Genomic DNA, 22,112 nt, shown 5'->3' with positions numbered 1-22,112 from the left:
TACTACCCACAAAGGGCTAAACACAGAGGGGACAAACAAGGACAGACAAAGGGATTAAGTCAATTATATCAACCCCAGTGCGTAACTGGTACTTAATTTATCGACCCTGAGAGGATGAAAGGCAAAGTCGACCTCGGCGGAATTTGAACTCGGAACGAAACGACAGACGAAATATGGCTACGCATTTCGCCCGGCGTGCTAACATTTCTGCCAGCTCACAGTGGGATGAATATAGTGAATGGTGAACAAGGGCAATAAATGGTAAATATAAGTAAGGGGTGTGTGGTAAAACTGAAGGATATCAGCAGAAGTGGCTCGGGGAAGTGGAGGTGCTGACTGGTGATACAGTTAGAGTAATAAGCTGCAGATTGATACAGTAGTTGGGGAACAATGAAGGGATGGGTGATGTGGAGATGAGGCTAAGGAAAAGTGAGAGACAAATAGAGATAGGTATGACAATGGTCAGAGGTTTATAAAGGCCCAAAGTGTCACGCAGTGGGACTGAACCCAGAACCATGTAGTGGAGAAGGAAACTTCTTACTATACAGCCATGCCTGAAACAAACTTCAGTATAGTTATACAAAATGTTTAATTTGTGGTATCAAAACAAGACAGTGTTCATGATGAACAAAAATGCATTCAATAGTAAATGCTACATGAAAATAAGCAAATGTAATGTTCAAGAACAAAAATGTGTAATAAGTGAACAATCTGAAATTTGGGTCAAGAATAGCTTATCCATGTATCAACAGTATATATATGGACACTCATGTATTTAATAATGTATATATGGACTTGCCTTACCACTTACATACACATGCACATGAACAGATCAATATACTTATCAATATAACTGTACGTGTATATGTAAAATCACATACTGACATACTCTGGTATGTGGTTTCACAGTCCACTTTAAATTCCAAATCCTAATGTGGGAAAGGTTCCAAGTTTGGTGTAAAATAAGAACACAAATGGGTTTCAGATACGTGTTTTGTTGATGAACAAATCAATAACATCACGAAATAAAAACTATTTTCTTCAGATGAATAAAAATTTAAATCTAAAATTTAGCATTTAAGATTCAGCTTATAACAGAGAAATAATTTTTCTTTTTCTGATCATCACAAAAATTATACCTATTGTGAACTTAATCTTAAGTGTTAAATTTCAGGTTTAAATTTCTTATTCACCTGAAGTAAATGTTTTGTTTTGTTTTTTTTTTGTGCTGTTTGGTCAAAGAGTGGGTGAAATGAAAGTTGTGTCTGTATATGTACACATACAGGGTGCCCTTAACAAAATGTGTACACACATTGAATGATTATATAGTCAGTGTTTTTGGATCTTAGATTATGATTAGGCAAGTTGCCTAGCTAAAGGCATCAATAAGAATAAAAACATGTCTAAAACAGTTGTAGTGAACTTCAGCCCATTCCTGTTCTTATATGTATATGTACATGTATGTATGTAGGTACACATATTTGTGTGTGTGTGTGTATGCATGAAAAGGTGATGATAGTTTTGTGACTTTCTGCTGCACTGAGGCTTGCATTCTTTTATCTCACTTAATGGACACAGTATCTTCCTGGCTTTAACCCTTTCATTACCAACCCGGCTGAAACCGGCTCTGGCTCTGTAGTACAAATGTCTTGTTTTCATAAATTTTATATTAAAATCTTCCACCAAACCTTAGTCACAATTTATGTTCCTAACACTAGCTGAATGATAACTAAGTTATTTTACTAAATTCTTTGTTATATTTAAAGTAATTGAAAGAAACACAGAGCATCACAAAATAAATACAGTAACAAACATGCCTGTGTTTCTTGTATGTCCACACAGTCATTTTTGGCTATAAAGTAATTAAGATAACTCTTTTGAAATTTGAGTAGTTTCATCTCTTTGCTTCTTGCATGCCTGTTATAGCCACTCCTAATTTCCCTATAAATTCAAATGTAATTTTTTAAGATAGCACTTATCCAGAAATGTTGGTTCAATTTGTCAAGATATTATATTTGTACTTGTTTAACATCTTACCTAAAGATGGAAGATTATGTGCTATGATGTAGTCTATAAATAATCTATAAAATTCTACCAAAACAGCTCTTGTAAATTTTAAACCCCATTTGTGTTCCTTTATATTTATATATATATATATATATATTATATATATATATATATATATATATATACGTGTGTGTGTGTGTCATCATCATTCATCGTTTAACGTCTGCTTTCCATACTAGCATGGGTTGGACGATTTTGACTGAGGGCCAGCGAACCAGATGGCTGCACCAGGCTCCAATCTTGATCTGGCAGAGTTTCTACGGCTGGATGCCCTTCCTAACGCCAGCCACCCCGAGAGTGTAGTGGGTACTTTTTACGTGCCACCAGCACAGGGGCCAGTCAGGCGGTACTGGCAATGACCTCGCTTGAATCTTTTTACACATGCCACCGGCACAGGTGCCAGTGAAGCGACGTTGGTAACGATCAACTGTGTGTGTGTGTGTGTATATATATATATATATATATATATGTGTGTGTGTGTATTTTAACAAAACTGTCCAAACTGTGAGTAACAGCTTTTGTTATTTATATTTCTGCTGCTTTTAAATAAAGTATATATATATAAAAAACTTCCTACCACACAGCCATGTACATAGTAATCCCTCAGCTATCGTGGATGTTATGTTCCAAACCTCCTTGCAGTAAGTGAAAATTCAAGAAGTAGAGACAATATTGTACTGTATATTTTCTTTTTTTTTATAATTTGTATATATTTATTTTATTATAAATGCAAAACAACACCATGAAAATATTAACACAAGCTTAAATAGTGAACTGCGACGTGGTGAAGGATTACTGTATATATATATCATCATCATCATCATCGTTTAGCGTCTGCTTTCCATGCTAGCATGGGTTGGACGGTTCAACTGGGGTCTGGGAAGCCAGAAGGCTGCACCAGGCCCAGTCTGATGATATGGCAATGTTTCTACAGCCGGATGCCCTTCCTAACACCAACCACTCCGTGAGTGTAGTGGGTGCTTTTTACGTGCCACCGGCACAGGTGCCAGACGAGGCTGGCAAACAGCCACGATCGGATGGTGCTTTTTACGTGCCACCAGCATGAGGCCAGTCGGGGCGGCGCTGGCAACGGCCACGTTCGGATGGTTGTCTTACGTGCCACCGGCACTGGTATCACAACTGCAATTTCCATTGATGTTGAATTTCTATATATATATAGCTGTGTGGCTGTAACTTTGCTTCCCAACCACTGGTCAATTCTACTGTGTGATATATTGAGCAAATGTCTTCTACTATCACCCTGGACCAACCAAACCAAACCAAACCCTTGAGAGTGGATTCAGTAGGTAGAGACTAAAAGAATCCCTTTTGTGTGTGTATATATATATATATATATATATAGCAAATAAGCTGTATGGTACTGTTACTACGTATTTCTCGCTCAGAGATTTAAAACTAGTTGCTTTTCTCTTTATTTATATATATATATATATATTATTATGAGTAAATTAACAGTTACATTTATCTATGCTCCTCAGCCTGGGCTGACTGATGAGCAGAAGGATCAATTCTATGAGGTCCCTTTGCAGACCACCTCAACGACAAATGACAGAGACTTTGTTATTATGGCTGGTGACTTCAATGGACATGTTGGACAGCATTCCTATGGATTCCAGGGAGGGCATGGGTGTTATGGTTTTGGACCTAGAAATAAGGAGGGAACATGGCTGCTGGAGTTCTGTGATGCAAGTGATCTCATGATCTGCAACACTAACTTCAGAAAAATGAGCCAGCCACCTAATCACTTACCAGCCAGGTTGAGTACCTCCTCTCCAGGCAACGAGATAGGTAGATGCTTAAAAATGCAAAGTGTTTCCTGAGTGAAGAGTGTATAATCTAACATAGTTAAGAATTGAACAATATCCTGCCTTCAGATGATGCAATACATAGAAGAATTCTAGATATATTGAAAAATATTGAAGACAATATTCAGAAAAAGCTTACGAATTCTAATTTTGCTTTAACCTTGGATGAATCCATTGACATCAGTAATAATAGTCAATTGCTTGCATTTGTACGTTTTATTGACAGTGGCTGTGTGGTAAGTAGCTTGCTAACCAACCACATGGTTCCGGGTTCAGTCCCACTGTGTGGCATCTTGGGCAAGTGTCTTCTGCTATAGCCCCGGGCCGACCAATGCCTTGTGAGTGGATTTGGGAGACGGAAACTGAAAGAAGCCTGTCGTATATATGTATATATATATGTATGTGTGTGTTTGCGTGTCTGTGTTTGACAACCGATGCTGGTGTGTTTACGTCCCCGTAACTTAGCAGTTCGGCAAAAGAGACCGATAGAATAAGTACTGGGCTTACAAAGAATAAGTCCCGGGGTCGATTTGCTCGACTAAAGGCGGTGCTCCAGCATGGCCGCAGTCAAATGACTGAAACAAGTAAAAGAGTAAAGAGTAAAAGAGTAATCAATTTTTGTGCTGTAAAGGAATGTCCACAACTACAAGATGTCAAGATATTTTTGATTTGATAACAGGCTACCTCAAAGAAATGAATTTGTCTCGGAGGTCCTGTGTTGGCATTTGCACCAATGGAGCTCCCATGCATAACAGGCTGTATTACAGGATTTGTATCCTTCATAGAGAAAGAAAATCCAAATCTCATTCGTACTCATCGCTTTCTACATAGAGAAGTTCTTGTTTCAAAAATACCGCAGGAAGATTTAAAGGTTGTGTCACATCAAGTTGTTGGAATGGTCAATTTTATAAAAAGTAGGCTGTTGAAGTCATGGTTATTAGAACAACTGTGCAAAGAGATGGACTGTCAGTATGTTAAGTTATTAATGCACACAAAGGTTCACTATCTGTTGAAAGGCAAAATACTAAATCGTGTTCACGAACTGCACATGGAATTACTATCATTTTCTCTCAAGGAAAAGCAGGAGAAATTCTGTGAATACCTTAGTTCTGAATTTTAGATGTCTAAAATGGAATACCTAACAGAAATATTCAGTGAACTAAATAAAACAAACAGTAGAATGCAAGGTAAAAATGAAATGTTCTGACTTCAACTTGCCCTCAAAAAGAAAATTGCGATTTAGAAAAAAAAAAAGCAATAACTGGTAATCTTGATATAGTCCCTTTATTGCATTCTACCTACATTAGAGAAATGATCCCTATTGTGTTTAATCATCTGGCTGCCCTGGACAAAAGCATCAACAATTACTTTCTAAAATTAAAGACAGAAAAGTATGGGATTAGAGATCTTTTCATAAACCATTCTTCCAACATAGAACTTGATTTACAGGAAGAAGAAGAAGAATTGGCCACCTTCTAGTGACCGAGGGTTAAAATTAAAACATTTGAGTCTGCCCATTGATTCATTTTGGATTTCAATTCAAGAGGAGTATCACATATTCTGTAAAAGAGCTTTTGTAATTTTATTACACTTTTCAACTTCTTATATATGTGAATTAGGCTTCTCAACATTAAACAACTTCAAAAACAAGAAGTGTGAGAGATTATGTACAACAGAAGAAGAAATGAGGGTATGTCTATCTCATATTCAACCAAGCATTGAGAAAATTAAGAATAAAAGCCAGACACAAATTTCTCACTAAAGAAGCCAGTTATTTATTTGACTCATGAAATTTGAAACACTGCAATAAAGTAAGTTCATAGCTGTGCTTTTCTTTATTAAGTTTGAGTCATTCTATGTGTCTATGATTAGTCTGTGTCTACGGTTGTATGCCGTCTATGACTTGCGATGTTCTTATTTTGCAAAATTCAAATATTTTTTATATATATTTAGTTAGGTGTGCCGCTATTTTTTCATGTGTTCCAAAGCGTGCTGTTAGAAAAAACGGTTGAGAACCACTGCTGCTGACCAATGGTTTCAGGGAAATTTCCCTTCCTCAGCTCAGTATAACTGCTGGCTAAGGATAACAGTCACTCGCTCTTGGTCACATCACATTAAATGTTTAAAGAGACACACAGTCACTAATCTCGTAAAGGGAAAAACAACTAGTATTAAATCTCTGAGCAAGAAATATGTAGTAACAGTACTGTACAATAAAGTCTATTTGCCAATCCAACATGGCACTCCTGCGCAGGGCGATGTTCCTACTTTTTCGCCCCAGCAAAACATCTTTTCCCTCTGGCTACCAACACATAATCTGTGTCTGTACACTGTGAGCAAAGGAGTCTACTGCTCCCTTTCTACCTGTAGTGATACATGTAGACCAATGGTTTCTGGGTAATTTCCCTTCCTCAGTACAGCACAACCACCAGCTAGAAATAGCAGTCACTCACTCTTGTCACAGTATATACTTTTAATGTGATACATGCTGATCTCATAAAGAGAAAAACAACTAGTTTTAAACCTCTGAGCGAGAAATATGCAGTAACAGTACCACACAGTAAAGTTTATTTGCCAATGCAACATGGCAGACTTGCACAGGACAGTGTTACTACTTTTTTTGCCTCAGGAAAACATGTTTTTCCTCTGGCTACCAACACATGATCCATATACTGTGAGCAAGGGATTCTGCCACTTCCTTTCTAGCCGTAGCAAGACCTATAACTGAATGGTTTCTGGGTAATTTCCCTTCCTCGGTATAGAGATAACGGTCAGTCACTCTTGCTCACAGTATATACTTTTAATAATATGACACAGTCTCACTGAGCTTGTGAGTGAGAAATTTGTAGTAATAGTACTATACAATAAAGTATTTGCCAAAGCAACATGGTACTCCTGCACAGGATGATGTTACTACAGCTGATTACCAACACATGATCTTTATCCATATATTGTGAGCAAGGGTGTCTACCACTCCCTTCGTAGCCAAAGCAATATGTGTAGACAAATTGTTTCCGAATAATTTGCCTCCCTCAATACAGGAGAAATGCCAGCTAGAGAGAGCAGTCACATGCTCTTCCTCACAGCATATACTTTTAAAGTGACACACAGTTGCTGATCTTGTAAAGAGAAAAGTAGCTAGTTTAAATCTCTGAACGAGAAATATGTAACAGTACCGTACAGTAAAGTCAATTTGCCAATGCAATGTCGCAGTCCTATACAGGACGATGTTACAACATTTTAGCCCCAAGAAAACATCTCTTCCACTGGCTACTGATACATGATCTATGTCCATATACAGTGCACATGGGTGTGTTTACTGCTCACTTTCTTGCTGTAGCAATACCTATAGACCAATGGTTTCTGGGTAATTTCCCTTCCTTGGTACAGGACAACTGCCAGCTAGTGATAGCAGTCACTCGTTCTTGCTCAGTGACACACAGTCGCTGATCTTGTAAAGAGTAAGACAACTAGTTTTAAATCTCTGAGCAAGAAATATGTAGTAACAGTACCATACAGTAAATTCTATTTGCCATCACAATGTAGCAGTCCAATTCAGGACAATCTGGCAGTTGTCCTGTACCAAAGAAGGAAAATTACCCAGAAACCAGTGGTCTACAGGTATCACTACAACTAGAAAGGGGGCCATAGCCTCCCTAGCTCACAGTGTATGGACATAGATCTTGTGTTGGTGCTATCTAGAAAAGGTGTTTTTTGGGTGCTAAAAAGTAGTAATCACGTTCTGCGTATGACTCATGTTGTTGTTGTTATGGTGTCAGCAGCAGGATAGCCATTTCCACCACCCCCACTCCACCTTTTCTGTTTTCATTGTTTGGTAAATAGGCTATCAGATGGTTGATTCTTCCACACAGTGGCATCTCAGCCTTCCACAGTTACTTGCAGCTCTGTTTCATTTAGCAGAGGGATGAGACATGGAATCTTTTCCAGATGTTCAGGATTTTTTGGAAAAGGACCTCTAATCTAGTCTCAAACTAGTTTTTTCCTTCTTGTTCTCTTTCTGTCCAACAGGGTATCGTTTCCTTCCAACACTATGCAAGTTAGGATCCACTAGAGACCCAGCTTTGGTAGGACGTCCTGTATTGTTAACCACATTGTCATTTCCAAATAGGTAGGGAAGAGAACAAAGTCATCACTGTGGTGGGTAATTACTGAGTGTTGAATTGCTATAACCTAGTCTTACATTGGACCTACTCTGTGCAGAACTGCCTTGCCCTAAGTATACATTGGATACCACACTATACATTATGGAGGGCTGTTCCAGCGTGTGTTTGTCGTTTTCTCCTTTTGAATGATACTGTGACAATATTTTACTGTCTTTCTAGCAGTTGCAGCTTGAGTTTCAGATTGGAGGTATAAGAGCTGTCCTTTTTCCTGCAATTATCTTAAATAAGATGATGCCTTCAAGTTTGAGGAGGAAGAAAGTAGAAGATTGAGTAAATGAAATACCACTAAAAGGATAGGCGTTGCATGGTTTGTAAATTACTGGGAGAGTAACTTAGGCTTTTATATGTATTCTGTAACACATAAATAATGTATTAACAATATAAAATAAATGGAACACTCAGGATACATCATAGTAACAGAAATAATGGATCTAATTGAAATAGTTTATAATTATGATGAGATAGTGAAAGATAGCAGAAATTTAGAACTTATATACCTTATAAGGTGAGTGACCAATAAAGTAAATAAAGTTATATATCATCACCATTCTTGTCTTAACATCACTTTTCCATTCTGGCATAGATCAGACAAAAGTTATTGATGCAAATTTTCTTTGGCCCAATGCTCTTCCTGTCAAAAACCCTCACCTGTCTATTTGTCTGAATGTCTGTCTATCTACCCAGCTATATGTTTGTCACACTTTCTCTCTATCTATCCATTTAGGCTGTACCAGAAAATCAGAAAGAGTAACTGGTGGACATTCATGTTTTTTTCAAGTGAAACTGTCCATGTATTCTGCATCCATTGGTACGTGGAGGGTAAAAGTACAAGGCAGTCACAATGGACCAGTAGTCGCCTGGAAGAACCCAATCAACCATAAAGATGAAGTGGGTAACAGAAATCTGGATTTTTTTAGTCTCGATGCTACTCATTCTGTTAACAGTTCTGGAAATGACTTGATAACTTCACAAGCAGATGCTATCCCAGAATCTGTATACTTGAAACCTGATGTAAGTTAACCAGAACTTTTTGCTTTTTATTTTAAGTAAATATAAACCACGAGAGCAGGAACCTGACATATTTATGTCTGGAATATCAGTAAATATATTTTATTCTATAGCTAAAAGTCCATGGTATGATAACAGCTAATATTTTGAATATAATTCACTCTCTCTTTATCTGCTCAGTCGAAGTCGACTCTTGGTCACTCGGATCAGTGTCCTCCAGTCAGTTCTATCCTGGGCCGCTTCTTTCAGATTGGCTATGTCCATTCCGGTATCCCTCTTGATGGTGTCGAGCCAGCGGGTTCTTGGTCGGTCTCTTCCTCTCTTGCCACTGACCATGATGTCCTTCTCCAGGGATTTTTTCCGCATAATATGACCGAAATATGCCAATCTATGCTTGGTGATCCTAGCTTCTAGCAATATTTTCGGCCTGATCTGCTTAAGAACTTCTCCATTGGTGAGCCTTGCTGTCCATTCATTTAATATGTTAATCATCATCATCATTTAACATCCATTTTCCATGCTGGCATGGGTTGTATGGCTTGACAGGAGCTGGCAGGCCAGGGATCACACCAGGTTTCATAGTCTGATTTGGCTTGGTTTCTACAGCTGGATGCTCTTCCTGATGCCAACCACTTTATAGAGTGTACTGGATGCTTTTTACATGGCACCATCACCAGTGCTTTTTATGTGGCACCAGCACCAATGCTTTTTACATGGCACTATTTCAGATCAGGAAATGCCTTCATTATTTTACCAAACTTAATATAGTCAATTTTTACATCTCATCTTCCCTCCTAATTAGATGGATTCAGTATACAAATCAGTATGCTGACCTCTCATCACAACACTGACACCAACTCTTCTTTCAGCAACTATACCACCACAATCACCTTTAGTTTATCATCACTTAGTCAATAAATTTTTAAATAACTAACATTGAAGTTTCTCTTACTAAACTTACAATCATCTTGTGAGGGGTATAACTTCTACCCCAACATTGAAAAAAAAACCCGTCTAAAAGTCCAAGTTACTCCTGAATTCTAGTCAACAGTACTGATTGTGATCTTTGTTCAATGATATAATTTCTTTAGTGCTGTTGTTACAATAAACCACCATAGCTTTTTTTTCAAGAATCACCCCATTTAATACCACTACCTTGCTCTTGGGTAATTTTAGCTAAATTCACTCTATTCTAAGCATTCGAAGCAGGCGTCCAATCGAAAGATAACATGATCCATTGATGTACCAATTCTCATAATAATTTTCCTTTACAAAATGCCACTGTTTGTAAGAGTGTGCAGCAGAAACCTTGTTTACAAGATACAACAAGAGCTTAATCCCATGAGTAGATTGACTTGAAGGATTTCATTATCAACTATCACATAATCCTGTAAATTCTTCTCCATTAGTTTGTCTTCAATACTACTTATTCTGTTTTCCTTGAACACTTTCAATTGGGTGTTTGCAAATCTTTTGAAATAGAAATGTCCCCCCCTCCCGAAAGTCATGACTTGTAGATGTGAATCTAAAGCTTCATGTTGATCTGAATGTGCATTAGGTGCTCTTTCAGGTTTTTCATGGAACAGGATAAGGTCCTGCCTCTCAAAGATCTGGTATTTTCCAATACAAAATTTACTTAAGTATTCTCAATATTTTTCTCTTTTTGCCTACTATGTAACTGACTCATCTAGACTACTTTGGTTAGGAGGATTTCATCGCAACTAATGTACATCATGCAAGGATTCATTCCTTCAGTTTACCATGCCATAAAAACCACAGTATATATCTAGTAAATAAATCATTTTTATAAAGAATCTATTTATATACAAGTTAGAAAACAGTTGCTATTTGCAATTTTATAGAAAGAAAAAAACTTCCATTCTCTGTCATATTTGCATTTTTAAGTTAAAAGATGATGTTCCTGTTTAAAATAATAGGGTAATTTTAGTATTTTACATATCTTGTTTTTAAGAAGGTATAGCTTATTCACTTGAGTGCTCAAAAGATCATAATCCCTTTCAGTTTCCAAGATAAGAATGAGCAAATGCATTGTGTTCAAAATAACCGATGTGCACTAATGCTGAAAAAAAGCATATGGTAATCAATCTTGAATTTCTAAAACTGGGACAATATTCTATTATTTATTTTTACAATATATATTTTTTCTTGCTATGAAAACTCATTTCAGTGTAAACCTGTAACTCAAGGTATATTGAATCATGACGTTGATAGTGTTGTTAATAGTGTTGGCAATGGTGATAACATACCAAACTGCAAAACTGAAGTTCAGAATACCAATAATAGCAGCTATCAATTGACTTGTGATGGCAGCTGCCAAGCAGAACTCAAGAAGTTACGCCAAGAGAATACATCTTTAAAATTAGAGATCCTACAGTTACGACATGGTAAAAAGAAAGACGCTTTTACATTCTTATATTTTGTTAAATATATTCTTAATATTCTTAAATATTTCTCATTTATTGAGGGAATTCTTGTTTAGCTACATTAGTTTTATTCTGATAAATACCCATTATTTGTATTATTTTTAGTTCACAAAGTGGAATAAGTTATTTTATTGAAAGAAGAAAGATATATCAGGGCCTTTCATTGTCACTTCTCTGCTGAGTGAGGCCTGCCCAAAATCTCAGTCACTTTTCTTCCTCACAGCAAAATAACTTATTCTGCTTCTGAATTTTCTATATTTACTAATTGCCTAATCAAATCATTGCTATATTATATCTTTAACTTTAGCTGATATCTAATGTACAGATCTTTCTTTAATTTTTATTATGCAAGCTTCATTTTCTTCTCTTAGGAAAATGATTTTAAGAATAAAATAATTTCATTTAGGAAAATAAAATAATGAATAAAATATTTACAGTGAGATATCAAATCTTATTCAACATCACTCTAAATCTTCTCAGAAGATTGAAACAAAAAAATAGTAACAAAATGATATTTCTTTTCCCCTATCTAGCAACTGATGGATTTAAACTTTTGGAAGATCTGAAAGAACTGATTGAGAAGTATGAAACAAATGATAGTTTACCAACTACTCCCACATCACCTGCAATGTACTTGATGAAGGTGAAGTAAGTTAAACAATGCACTTGGTTTGTGATTTGTTTTAATAGTCTTAGTTAATTCAGAAAATAATACATCTGACATAATACTTGAAATAAGTAATATCATATATTTCTTGTTTGGATTTGGTTTGCAAGATTCTTTATATGAAGCATATTCTGTTGTGTCTGGGGAGAGTCATTTTCTTTTTGTGCCTTATTATTTAACACACTCACCGGTAAAATTTCCACTTGTTTTCTTATTTTTATTGTCCTAAAATTTTCATTGCGTCTTGCAAACCTTTCTATATTTTTGAGAGTCAAAACTATTGAAAAGTTTGCAAGACGCAATAAAAATTTTAGGACAATAAAAATAAGGAAAAAAGTGGAAATTTTACCAGTGAGTGTGTTAAATAATAAGGCACAAAAAGAAAATGGCTCTCCCCAGACACAACATAATATATAGAGTATTGGTTAGTGGAAATGATAATGATAAATGGAAAATGATCCTACTTTATTAGAGTATAAAAAAAATAATTACTCTTTTAATTTTCTTCATTAAAATATCTAACAGATCATCAGCAGTGACAGGAACATAGTATTACAGTACCTGATTACATATATGCAGTTACATGCATGCACGCATGCATATGCACACACACACAGAAGGAGGCATAATGGTAGGTGCAGCCAAGGTTGTATGATTGAGAAGTTTGCTTCTCAACCACATCGTTTTGGCTTCAGTCGTACTATGTGGCACCTTTGACAAATGTTTTCTACTAAAGCCCAGGTTAATGAAAGCCTTATAAGGGGATTTGGTGGACAATACCTGAAAGCCTGTCATATGTGTGTGTGTGTTTCTCTCACTGTTTTGACTGTGATATTTGTAAATGAGATTCACTGTCTTCAAAGCAGTGTTGCTCATTCCAATTTTTCCGTGAAAACATGTCTAATAATAGCATGGAAATAGGTAAGGCTTCATAGAAAATTTGCTCAAACGATTTCCATCTGACCCTTGCAATCATGGCAATGTAGACATTAAAATGTTAATGGTCATCATCATTATGTGTGGTGAGCATGTGTATATATGCATCATCATCATGCTAGCATGGGTTGGACGAATGACTGAGGGCTGGCAAACCAGATGGCTGCACCAGGCTTCAATCTTGATCTGGCAGAATTTCTACAGCTGGATGCCCTTCCTAATGCCAACCACTCCGAGAGTGTAGAGGGTGCTTTTACGTGCCACCAGCACAGGGCCAGTCAGGCGGTACTGGCAACGACCTCGCTCGAATCCTTTACACATGCCATTGGCATAGGTGCCAGTAAGGCGATGCTGGTAACGATCATGCTCGAATGGTGTCTTTTACGTGCCACCAGCACAGAGGCCAGATAGCCACTCTGGCAACGATCATGCATGTACATATGTTTATATGTATAGGCACAGGCATTGTTGTGTGGTAAGAAGCTTGTTCCAGGTTCAATCCCACTTCATGGCACTTTGGGCTAGTGTATTCTTTTATATCCCTGGGCCAACCAAACCCTTGTGAGTGGATTTAGTAGACTGAAACTGAAAGAAGTCCATCAGGTGTATATACAACTAGCACTATGACCCGGCAAAGCCAGGTCATAGTGCTAGTGCATGCATATACAGCTGCATGTGTGCGCACATACATGCGAGTACTGTCCAAATCTCCGACCAATCACATACAGCTAGCTGGCATTCAATTGGCGTATCAAGTTTCAGGCATTTTGATTGGGTTTTGGATAGAAAATTCACAAAAAAGTCACTTCTATTGATTTTTTAATGGATTTGTGGGGTGACTGGGGAAATGTAAAGATGTGCATGACCACCCTTGGACAGTTTTGAATGACCATAGAAAGTGCGAGCCCTCTAACTGAAAATTTGTGGATTTGTATAAAGGATACACACACACACACACACAGACATTTTGCCATTTATATATATAGAGATATATATGTATGTGTGTGTGTGTGTGTCTTTGTTTCTGTGTTTGTTTCCCCATCACCACTTAACAACCAGCATTGGTGTATTTACATCCCCCGTAACTTAGCTGTGCAGCAAAAGAGACTGATAGAATAAGTTCTAGGTTTTAAAAAAGGTTAGTCCTGAGGTCGATTTCTTCAACTAAAACCTCTTAAGGCAGTGCTCCAGCATGGCCACAGTCAGATGACTGAAACAAGTAAAAGAATAAAAGAATATTAGCATGTGTGCAGCTGTCCACCTTTTTCTATTCAAAAGGGTTTTTCAACCCATTATTCACATGCTATTATTTATAGCTTTATGTGTGTGCTTTGAAATATATTATTCTAAATAAGAATTATGTCACATTCACTCAAAAGTTCATAAAATTTTTATGATGTCAAGAACATATATACGTGCATATATATATATTTATACACATCAGAGTACGCACCAGCACATTAAGCAGTGTACACATACACTCTGCTAACACATGGACACACTTATCTACATCATGCATACTAACACACACACACACACACACACTTCAATTAAAGTTCCACATGCTACCCATATGAACATATACAGTCATGAGAAAACATAACGCACCTACAATTCCTAGTGCCTACACACACTTATGACATCTCTGTTTCACAATCATATCTATTCAATTGACATGTGCATCTATGTGTGAAGTGAATAAAAAAGAAAATCAGTTCACATAAAAATGCGTGGCACCTTGGGCAAGTGTCTTCTACTATAGCCTCGGGCCGACCAAAGCCTTGTGAGTGGATTTGGTAGACTGAAACTGAAAGAAGTCCATCAGGTGTATATACAACTAGCACTATGACCCGGCAAAGCCAGGTCATAGTGCTAGTGCATGCATATACAGCTGCATGTGTGCGCACATACACGCGAGTACTGTCCAAATCTCCGACCAATCACATACAGCTAGCTGGCATTCAATTGGCGTATCAAGTTTCAGGCATTTTGATTGGGTTTTGGATAGAAAATTCACAAAAAAGTCACTTCTATTGATTTTTTAATGGATTTGTGGGGTGACTGGGGAAATGTAAAGATGTGCATGACCACCCTTGGACAGTTTTGAATGACCATAGAAAGTGCGAGCCCTCTAACTGAAAATTTGTGGATTTGTATAAAGGATACACACACACACACACACACAGACATTTTGCCATTTATATATATAGAGATATATATGTATGTGTGTGTGTGTGTGTCTTTGTTTCTGTGTTTGTTTCCCCATCACCACTTAACAACCAGCATTGGTGTATTTACATCCCCCGTAACTTAGCTGTGCAGCAAAAGAGACTGATAGAATAAGTTCTAGGTTTTAAAAAAGGTTAGTCCTGAGGTCGATTTCTTCAACTAAAACCTCTTAAGGCAGTGCTCCAGCTTGGCCACAGTCAGATGACTGAAACAAGTAAAAGAATAAAAGAATATTAGCATGTGTGCAGCTGTCCACCTTTTTCTATTCAAAAGGGTTTTTCAACCCATTATTCACATGCTATTATTTATAGCTTTATGTGTGTGCTTTGAAATATATTATTCTAAATAAGAATTATGTCACATTCACTCAAAAGTTCATAAAATTTTTATGATGTCAAGAACATATATACGTGCATATATATATATTTATACACATCAGAGTACGCACCAGCACATTAAGCAGTGTACACATACACTCTGCTAACACATGGACACACTTATCTACATCATGCATACTAACACACACACACACACACACACACACTTCAATTAAAGTTCCACATGCTACCCATATGAACATATACAGTCATGAGAAAACATAAACGCACCTACAATTCCTAGTGCCTACACACACTTATGACATCTCTGTTTCACAATCATATCTATTCAATTGACATGTGCATCTATGTGTGAAGTGAATAAAAAAGAAAATCAGTTCACATAAAAATGCGTGGCACCTTGGGCAAGTGTCTTCTACTATAGCCTCGGGCCGACCAAAGCCTTGTGAGTGGATTTGGTAGATGGAAACTGAAAGAAGCCCGTCGTATATATGTATATATATATATATATATATATATATATATATATATATATATAATATATATATATATGTGTATGTGTGTGTGTGTGTGTTGTGTGTCTGTGTTTGTCCCCCTAACATTGCTTGACAACCGATGCTGGTGTGGTTATGTCCTCGTAACTTAGCGGTTCGGCAAAAGAGACCGATAGAATAAGTACTGGGCTTACTAAGAATAAGTCCCGGGGTCGAGTTGCTCGATTAAAGGTGGTGCTCCAGCATGGCCGCAGTCAAAATGCACATATCTATTCAATTGACATGTGCATCCATGTGTGAATTGAATAAAAAAGAAAATCAGTTCACATAAAAATTCTATCTCTGACTCAAGAGGCACTCATACGATATTGCTTTCTGAATATTTTAATGATCTAAAATTTAAAAAAAAAAACCATAATAACAAAAAAGAAACAGTCACAAATTGTTTACACAAACTATCCAGAACAATCACATCCTATAAGAAGAGATATAAGTACAATATGAATAAATAACACACACCTGGTACATTATGTTTATACATACATGCACTCACACTTGTGTATGTGTATATGCATACAACTAAATGAATGGTAAATTTTTTTTCTATGTATATTTATGTGTGAGTATAGTTGCATGGGTACATGGATGTGTGTAAGCACTTTAAGAATGTGGAAACTAGGGTAATCCCAGGAGTGGCTGTGTGGTAAGTAGCTTTTTTACCAACCACATGGTTCCGGCTTCAGTCCCACTGCGTGGCACCTTGGGCAAGTGTCTTCTACTATAGCCGCGGGCCGACCAAAGCCTTGTGAGTGGATTTGGTAGACGGAAACTGAAAGAAGCCCGTCGTATACATGTATATATATATGTATGTGCGTGTATGTTTGTGTGTCTGTGTTTGTCCCCCTAACATTGCTTGACAACCGATGCTGGTGTGGTTATGTCCCCGTAACTTAGCGGTTCGGCAAAAGGGACCGATAGAATAAGTACTGGGCTTACAAAGAATAAGTCCCGGGGTCGAATTGCTCGATTAAAGGTGGTGCTCCAGCATGGCTGCAGTCAAAATGACTGAAACAAGTAAAAAGAGAAAAAGAGAATACATATAAATGTATGTATGTATATTTATGTGGGTGTATGTATATATCTATGTGTTTGTTCACCCATGCTAGCATGGAAAGCGGACATTAAACGATGATGATGAATTATGGCTTAATGGATATGGTATTCAGCTCATGATCCAAAGGTCATGAGTTCATTTCCTGGTGGCACATTGTGTCTTTGAGTAAGACACTTTATTTCACATTGTTCCATTTCACTGAACTGGCAAAAATTAGTAGTACCTGTATTTTGAAGGGCCAGCCTTTTCACATCGTGTCATACTGAATCTCCCTGGGAACTACATTAAGGGAACACATGTCCGGCTGATGCTCATCCACTTGCACATCAATTTCACGACCAGCTTGTTCTGTCGATCAGATCAACTGGAACATTCATTGTCATAACCTACAAAATGCCAGTTAAGCTATGTGTGTTTATGTATAGGTGCCATCGTCATCATCACCTGTTTTCCATGCTGGCATGGGTTGGACAGTTTGACAGGAACTGGCGAGCCAGAGAGCTGTACAGGGCTCTAATTGTCTGTTTTGGCGTGGTTTCTACAGCTGGATGCCATGCCATTCCTAATGCTAACTATTTTACAGAGTGTACTGGATGCTTTTTACATGGTACCAGCACCCATGTGTGTGTGTATGCATGTATATATTTGTGTGTGTGTGCACATGTTGACTTGTGTATATAAATATACATTTAAGTATATAGTAGTTTGCATATTGCATTATCAATTGTGTGTGTGTGTGTGTGTGTATAGATATATGTTTGTGAATATGTATTTGTGTGTGTGTATATGTGAGTATGCATCTATGAAAAAATATCGACAAAATTCCACACAAGGATAAAATTATCATATTAGGCGATTTTAATGCTAGAGTTGGTAAAGATCATGAGACATGGGGTGTGATTGGAAGACACGGCGTGGGAAATCGTAACAGCAATGGCTTAATTTTGTTACAGATGTGTTCTGAGCTGAATCTATTTATTATGAGCGGGAATATAATAGACCAACAGTTAATGAAATAGCTATGGTCTTCAGCAATACTGACGGCAAGTCACCATTCAACAGAGATTTCAAGATTTATCCAAGAAACAGTGAAGTCCCTGTGATCAGTCTGAACATTCTTAGCCCCAACCTCAACCCAATAACGTATGTATTGTTCTTTCCATAAAGAGAGCCAGGCTGGCAACCACATATTATTGATAATAAAATAGAGCAAACTCAAGGCAAGATGTTACAATGCTTCAACATAAAGTATCTCTTGCAGCAGTTAGAGATGGTTAGTTCAACCCAGTTATCCATGAAGCTCTTCCAGCAATGGGCAATAGACTCTTACCTGCAAGTCTAAAGTAACAATATAAATTTTGTGAAGAACCATCAACACAGGTTGAAAGTTGAACAGTACCATGGTCTTGCTGATCATTTACGGAATGCTGCAAATGCTCTAGTAGGATACACAGTTATCTTACCTTCATCATTTCAAGGTTCTCCTAGGAATATGCATGAGCGCTATCAAGACGCCATGGCAATTGTGCGCATATATGGTCCTCCTGATATCTTCCTCACAATAACATGCAATCCTAATTGGCAAGAAATTAGAGAATTTACTTCCCAGCCAAACTTCATCACACAGACCGGACTTGGTGGCCCATATATTCAGTATAAAGCTGCATGAACTCTTGAATGACATCACTAAGAAACATATATTTGGACGAGTCATTGCTTACTGCTACACCATTGAATTTCAAATGAAGGGCTTACCACATGCCCATCTGTTGATCATTTTGCACCCTGATGATAAATTGGATGATCTTAAAAAAAATTGATCAAATTGTCTGTGACAAGATTCCGGATCCTGTCACTGAACCATTACTTCATGAAACAGTGAAAAGGTGCATGATCCATGGGCCCTATGATCTCAACCCTATTGCTCCCTGCATAGAAAATAACAAGAAATTAAAGAATTTCCAAAGGAGTATCAACAAGAGACATGGATAAACCCAAATGGTTATCCATTGTACAGACGATGTTGAGGGGCATTAGTTTGAGTTCACAACCATGCAATAGACAACTGATATGTGGTGCCCTACAATAAATATCTCTGCCATAAATTCATTGCTCACATTTATGTTGAAATATTGAGCATGATGAAGTATGCAACTATGTAAATGGTAGGTATGTGAGTGCTCCTGAAATTATGTGGCACCTGCTTGAGAATAAAATGCATGACAGATCTCATTCAGTTATTTGTCTGCCTGTCCATCAGCCAAAAGAGCAACTTAAATAATTTGAGGAGGGTCAAGAGAAACAGGCACTTGAGAGAACAACATAGAAGAACACACCACTAACAGCTTGGTATCTTCTGAATCAAACAAATGAAAATGCATGGAACTTGCATTATTCGGATATTCTGTACAGTTATGTATTCGATAAGCAGGCTACTGTATGGAAGCGCAGACAATGACAGTGAGACAATCCTTCCCTTTAGTATGAGTAGACAACAGCTTCCTGTTATCCCAGCATTTGCAATGACTATAAACAAATCACAAGGGCAGAACTTCAATAATGTTGGTATCATCCTACCATCACCAGTATTCAGCCATGGACAACTTTATGTTGCATTGAATAGAAGTAGAAGTTATAATAACATTAAAATGTTGGTAAAGGACCATCGAAAACAATGCGAACTCATTGCTGGTAGGGTTTTCACTAGAAACATGGTGTTGAAGCAGTTACTGGGATAAAGATTGTAATGTTTTTATTTTAATTTTATTTTCCATATCATTTTCATGCCATCATTTCTGATGGCATGGATACACTAGTAAATAATAGTTTCACTGATAAAATTAGGAAACTAAAACAAGGATAGTTAAATAATATCTTGTATGTATATCATCATCATCATCATCGTTTAATGTCCGCTTTCCATGCTAGCATGGGTTGGACGATTTTGACTGAGGGCTGGCAAACCAGATGGCTGCACCAGTCTCCAATCTTGATCTGGCAGAGTTTCTTCTGCTGGATGCCCTTCCTAATGCCAACCACTCCAAGAGTGTAGTGGGTGCCTTTTATGTGCCACCGGCCCGGGGTCCAGTCAGGCAGTACTGGCAATGACCTCTCTCGAATCTTTTTATACGTGTCACCAGCACAGGTGCCAGTGAAGCAACGTTGGTAACGATCATGCACAAATGGTGCATGAAGCGACGTTGGTAATGATCACGCTCAGCTTCAATTTTCTAAAAATAAAAATGGTGATAAACTTTTAAAATAACAGCAAAATTGTCTTTTTCTTATACTTTTTTCAACTTACTGCATATTAAAATATTTTTTTCTTTTGCTTTCAGGAATCGGGATAATGAATACGTGACTATCACACAACCTTGAAAATATTGGGTGCATTTTGACTTTCACTCTTCTGTGAAACAGATGTTTTCAATGGCATGTTGGTGCTGTTAGTGATGGCAATCATTGTTCAAAAGCACTACCACCAACTTCAAGTTATATTTCACCATTTACCAGAATACAAAATGTCCAGCATCTTTTCTTTATCTCTCTTTACACACACTTAGACAGGTCATTTTTAGATATAAATTTATCCTTACGATAGTTTTGGTAAAAAAACCACCTGAATATTGATTCTGTGCAAGTCAGCTGTATGATGATGAACATTGCTTGCAGTTTTACAAAGCAAGTGCCTTCACTTAACTATTCTTGCGTTACTGTCTCATTTTCTGTGTATACATTTTAAAATTATCCTTGTGCCAAGTTCTGAATTTGGCATCAAGGTTTCACTTATTTTTATCAGTTTTAATACATTGGCACAAGTGAAAGAGTATAGGAAGGAGTGTAATTGATTTTCATGATCTCATTTCATGCTTAGCACTTATTTCATCATTTCTTAAGAATGAAAGACAAAATCAGTTTTAGCAGCACTTGAACTTATAGCATATCATCATCAGCATCATCATCATCATCATCATCGTCATCTCCTTTTAATGTCAGTCTTCCATGCATGCATGGGTAGGACAGTTGACAGGAGCTGTCCAGATAGAAGATTACCCCCAATGATGAAATTATTTTCTGTAAAGTTTTTAGTCCAGTATGCTACCTTTTTGACTGCAGAAAAGGAGTAGACAAAGCACTATATAACAACAGGAAAGTATTCATCAACCAATCTGGCATAAAATTAAAGTCTAAAAATAAAAACCTGTGTATTGATTTGTATGTTTTTATGAAGAAAGATAGCAATCTGAATTATGGTTTGTGACAGCAAGAATATAGGGCACCATGGTCCAAATTGTAAAAATATGGATATTTTCTATTTCTCAATGCTGAGATGGCTTATGCCGTTTCTCTTCTCACAAGTACAGACACGAGGGAGCCAGCCTCTTCATGGTCACTTAATCTGCTTAAAATAGCAGCTAAATTCCTTTAAACAATACTTCTACTGTCTTCAAAAAGAAAGAAGGCATTTGATGATACAGTCCTAAATAACCTTGAAAAAGCACAATAGTTAAGGCTAGAATGTCTTTGGTCATTAGTCTATGCAACCAAGACTGAAGTGTGTTAAAGAACAACAACCAAAATGTCTTTGCATGTAATTGGCTACAAAAGAAGTTAAAATCTTCCACAGTATTCATTTATGGATTTTGATGTGACATAGGGAAAAGAAGTTTATGAGTTTAGTAAATGGAAACTTATGGGGCTAACAGGAGAAATCTTCAGAGAAAGAACTCCGTTGGCCCATTCATTCCTGTCATGACTCCTCAATGTCCTACTGTTTTGAAATGCACCTTTAATGGGGATTAAAC

At 37.2% G+C, this 22,112-nt stretch overlaps 1 protein-coding gene across 5 annotated transcripts in view; it reads left to right on the top strand.

Annotated features, from left to right (window-relative positions):
• Window positions 1-21,507, top strand: part of LOC115219172 — a 33,579-nt gene extending 12,072 nt beyond the window's left edge. Inside the window, exons 3-7 of one of the 5 annotated variants that reach the window (XR_005001878.1) lie at window positions 8,802-9,088; window positions 11,274-11,490; window positions 12,063-12,177; window positions 20,646-21,086; window positions 21,127-21,507. Coding sequence is in view for 4 of the 5 variants with exons in the window: in XM_029789279.2 (XP_029645139.1) it covers window positions 8,802-9,088; window positions 11,274-11,490; window positions 12,063-12,177; window positions 20,646-20,685 (659 nt within the window). In the remaining variant the exon portion in view is untranslated. Of the gene's footprint in view, window positions 1-8,801; window positions 9,089-11,273; window positions 11,491-12,062; window positions 12,178-20,645 lie in introns of all 5 variants that reach the window. The other 4 variants (XM_036508901.1, XM_036508900.1, XM_029789280.2 and 1 more) reach the window with 4 other exon arrangements.
• Window positions 21,508-22,112: the final 605 nt, after the last annotated feature.

Source organism: Octopus sinensis, linkage group LG14 (assembly GCF_006345805.1).
Source record: "Octopus sinensis linkage group LG14, ASM634580v1, whole genome shotgun sequence".
Classification (NCBI taxonomy): Eukaryota; Metazoa; Mollusca; class Cephalopoda; order Octopoda; family Octopodidae; genus Octopus; species Octopus sinensis.
Note: the sequence above shows the minus strand (reverse complement) of the source record. Positions and strands in the feature narration are given on the sequence as shown.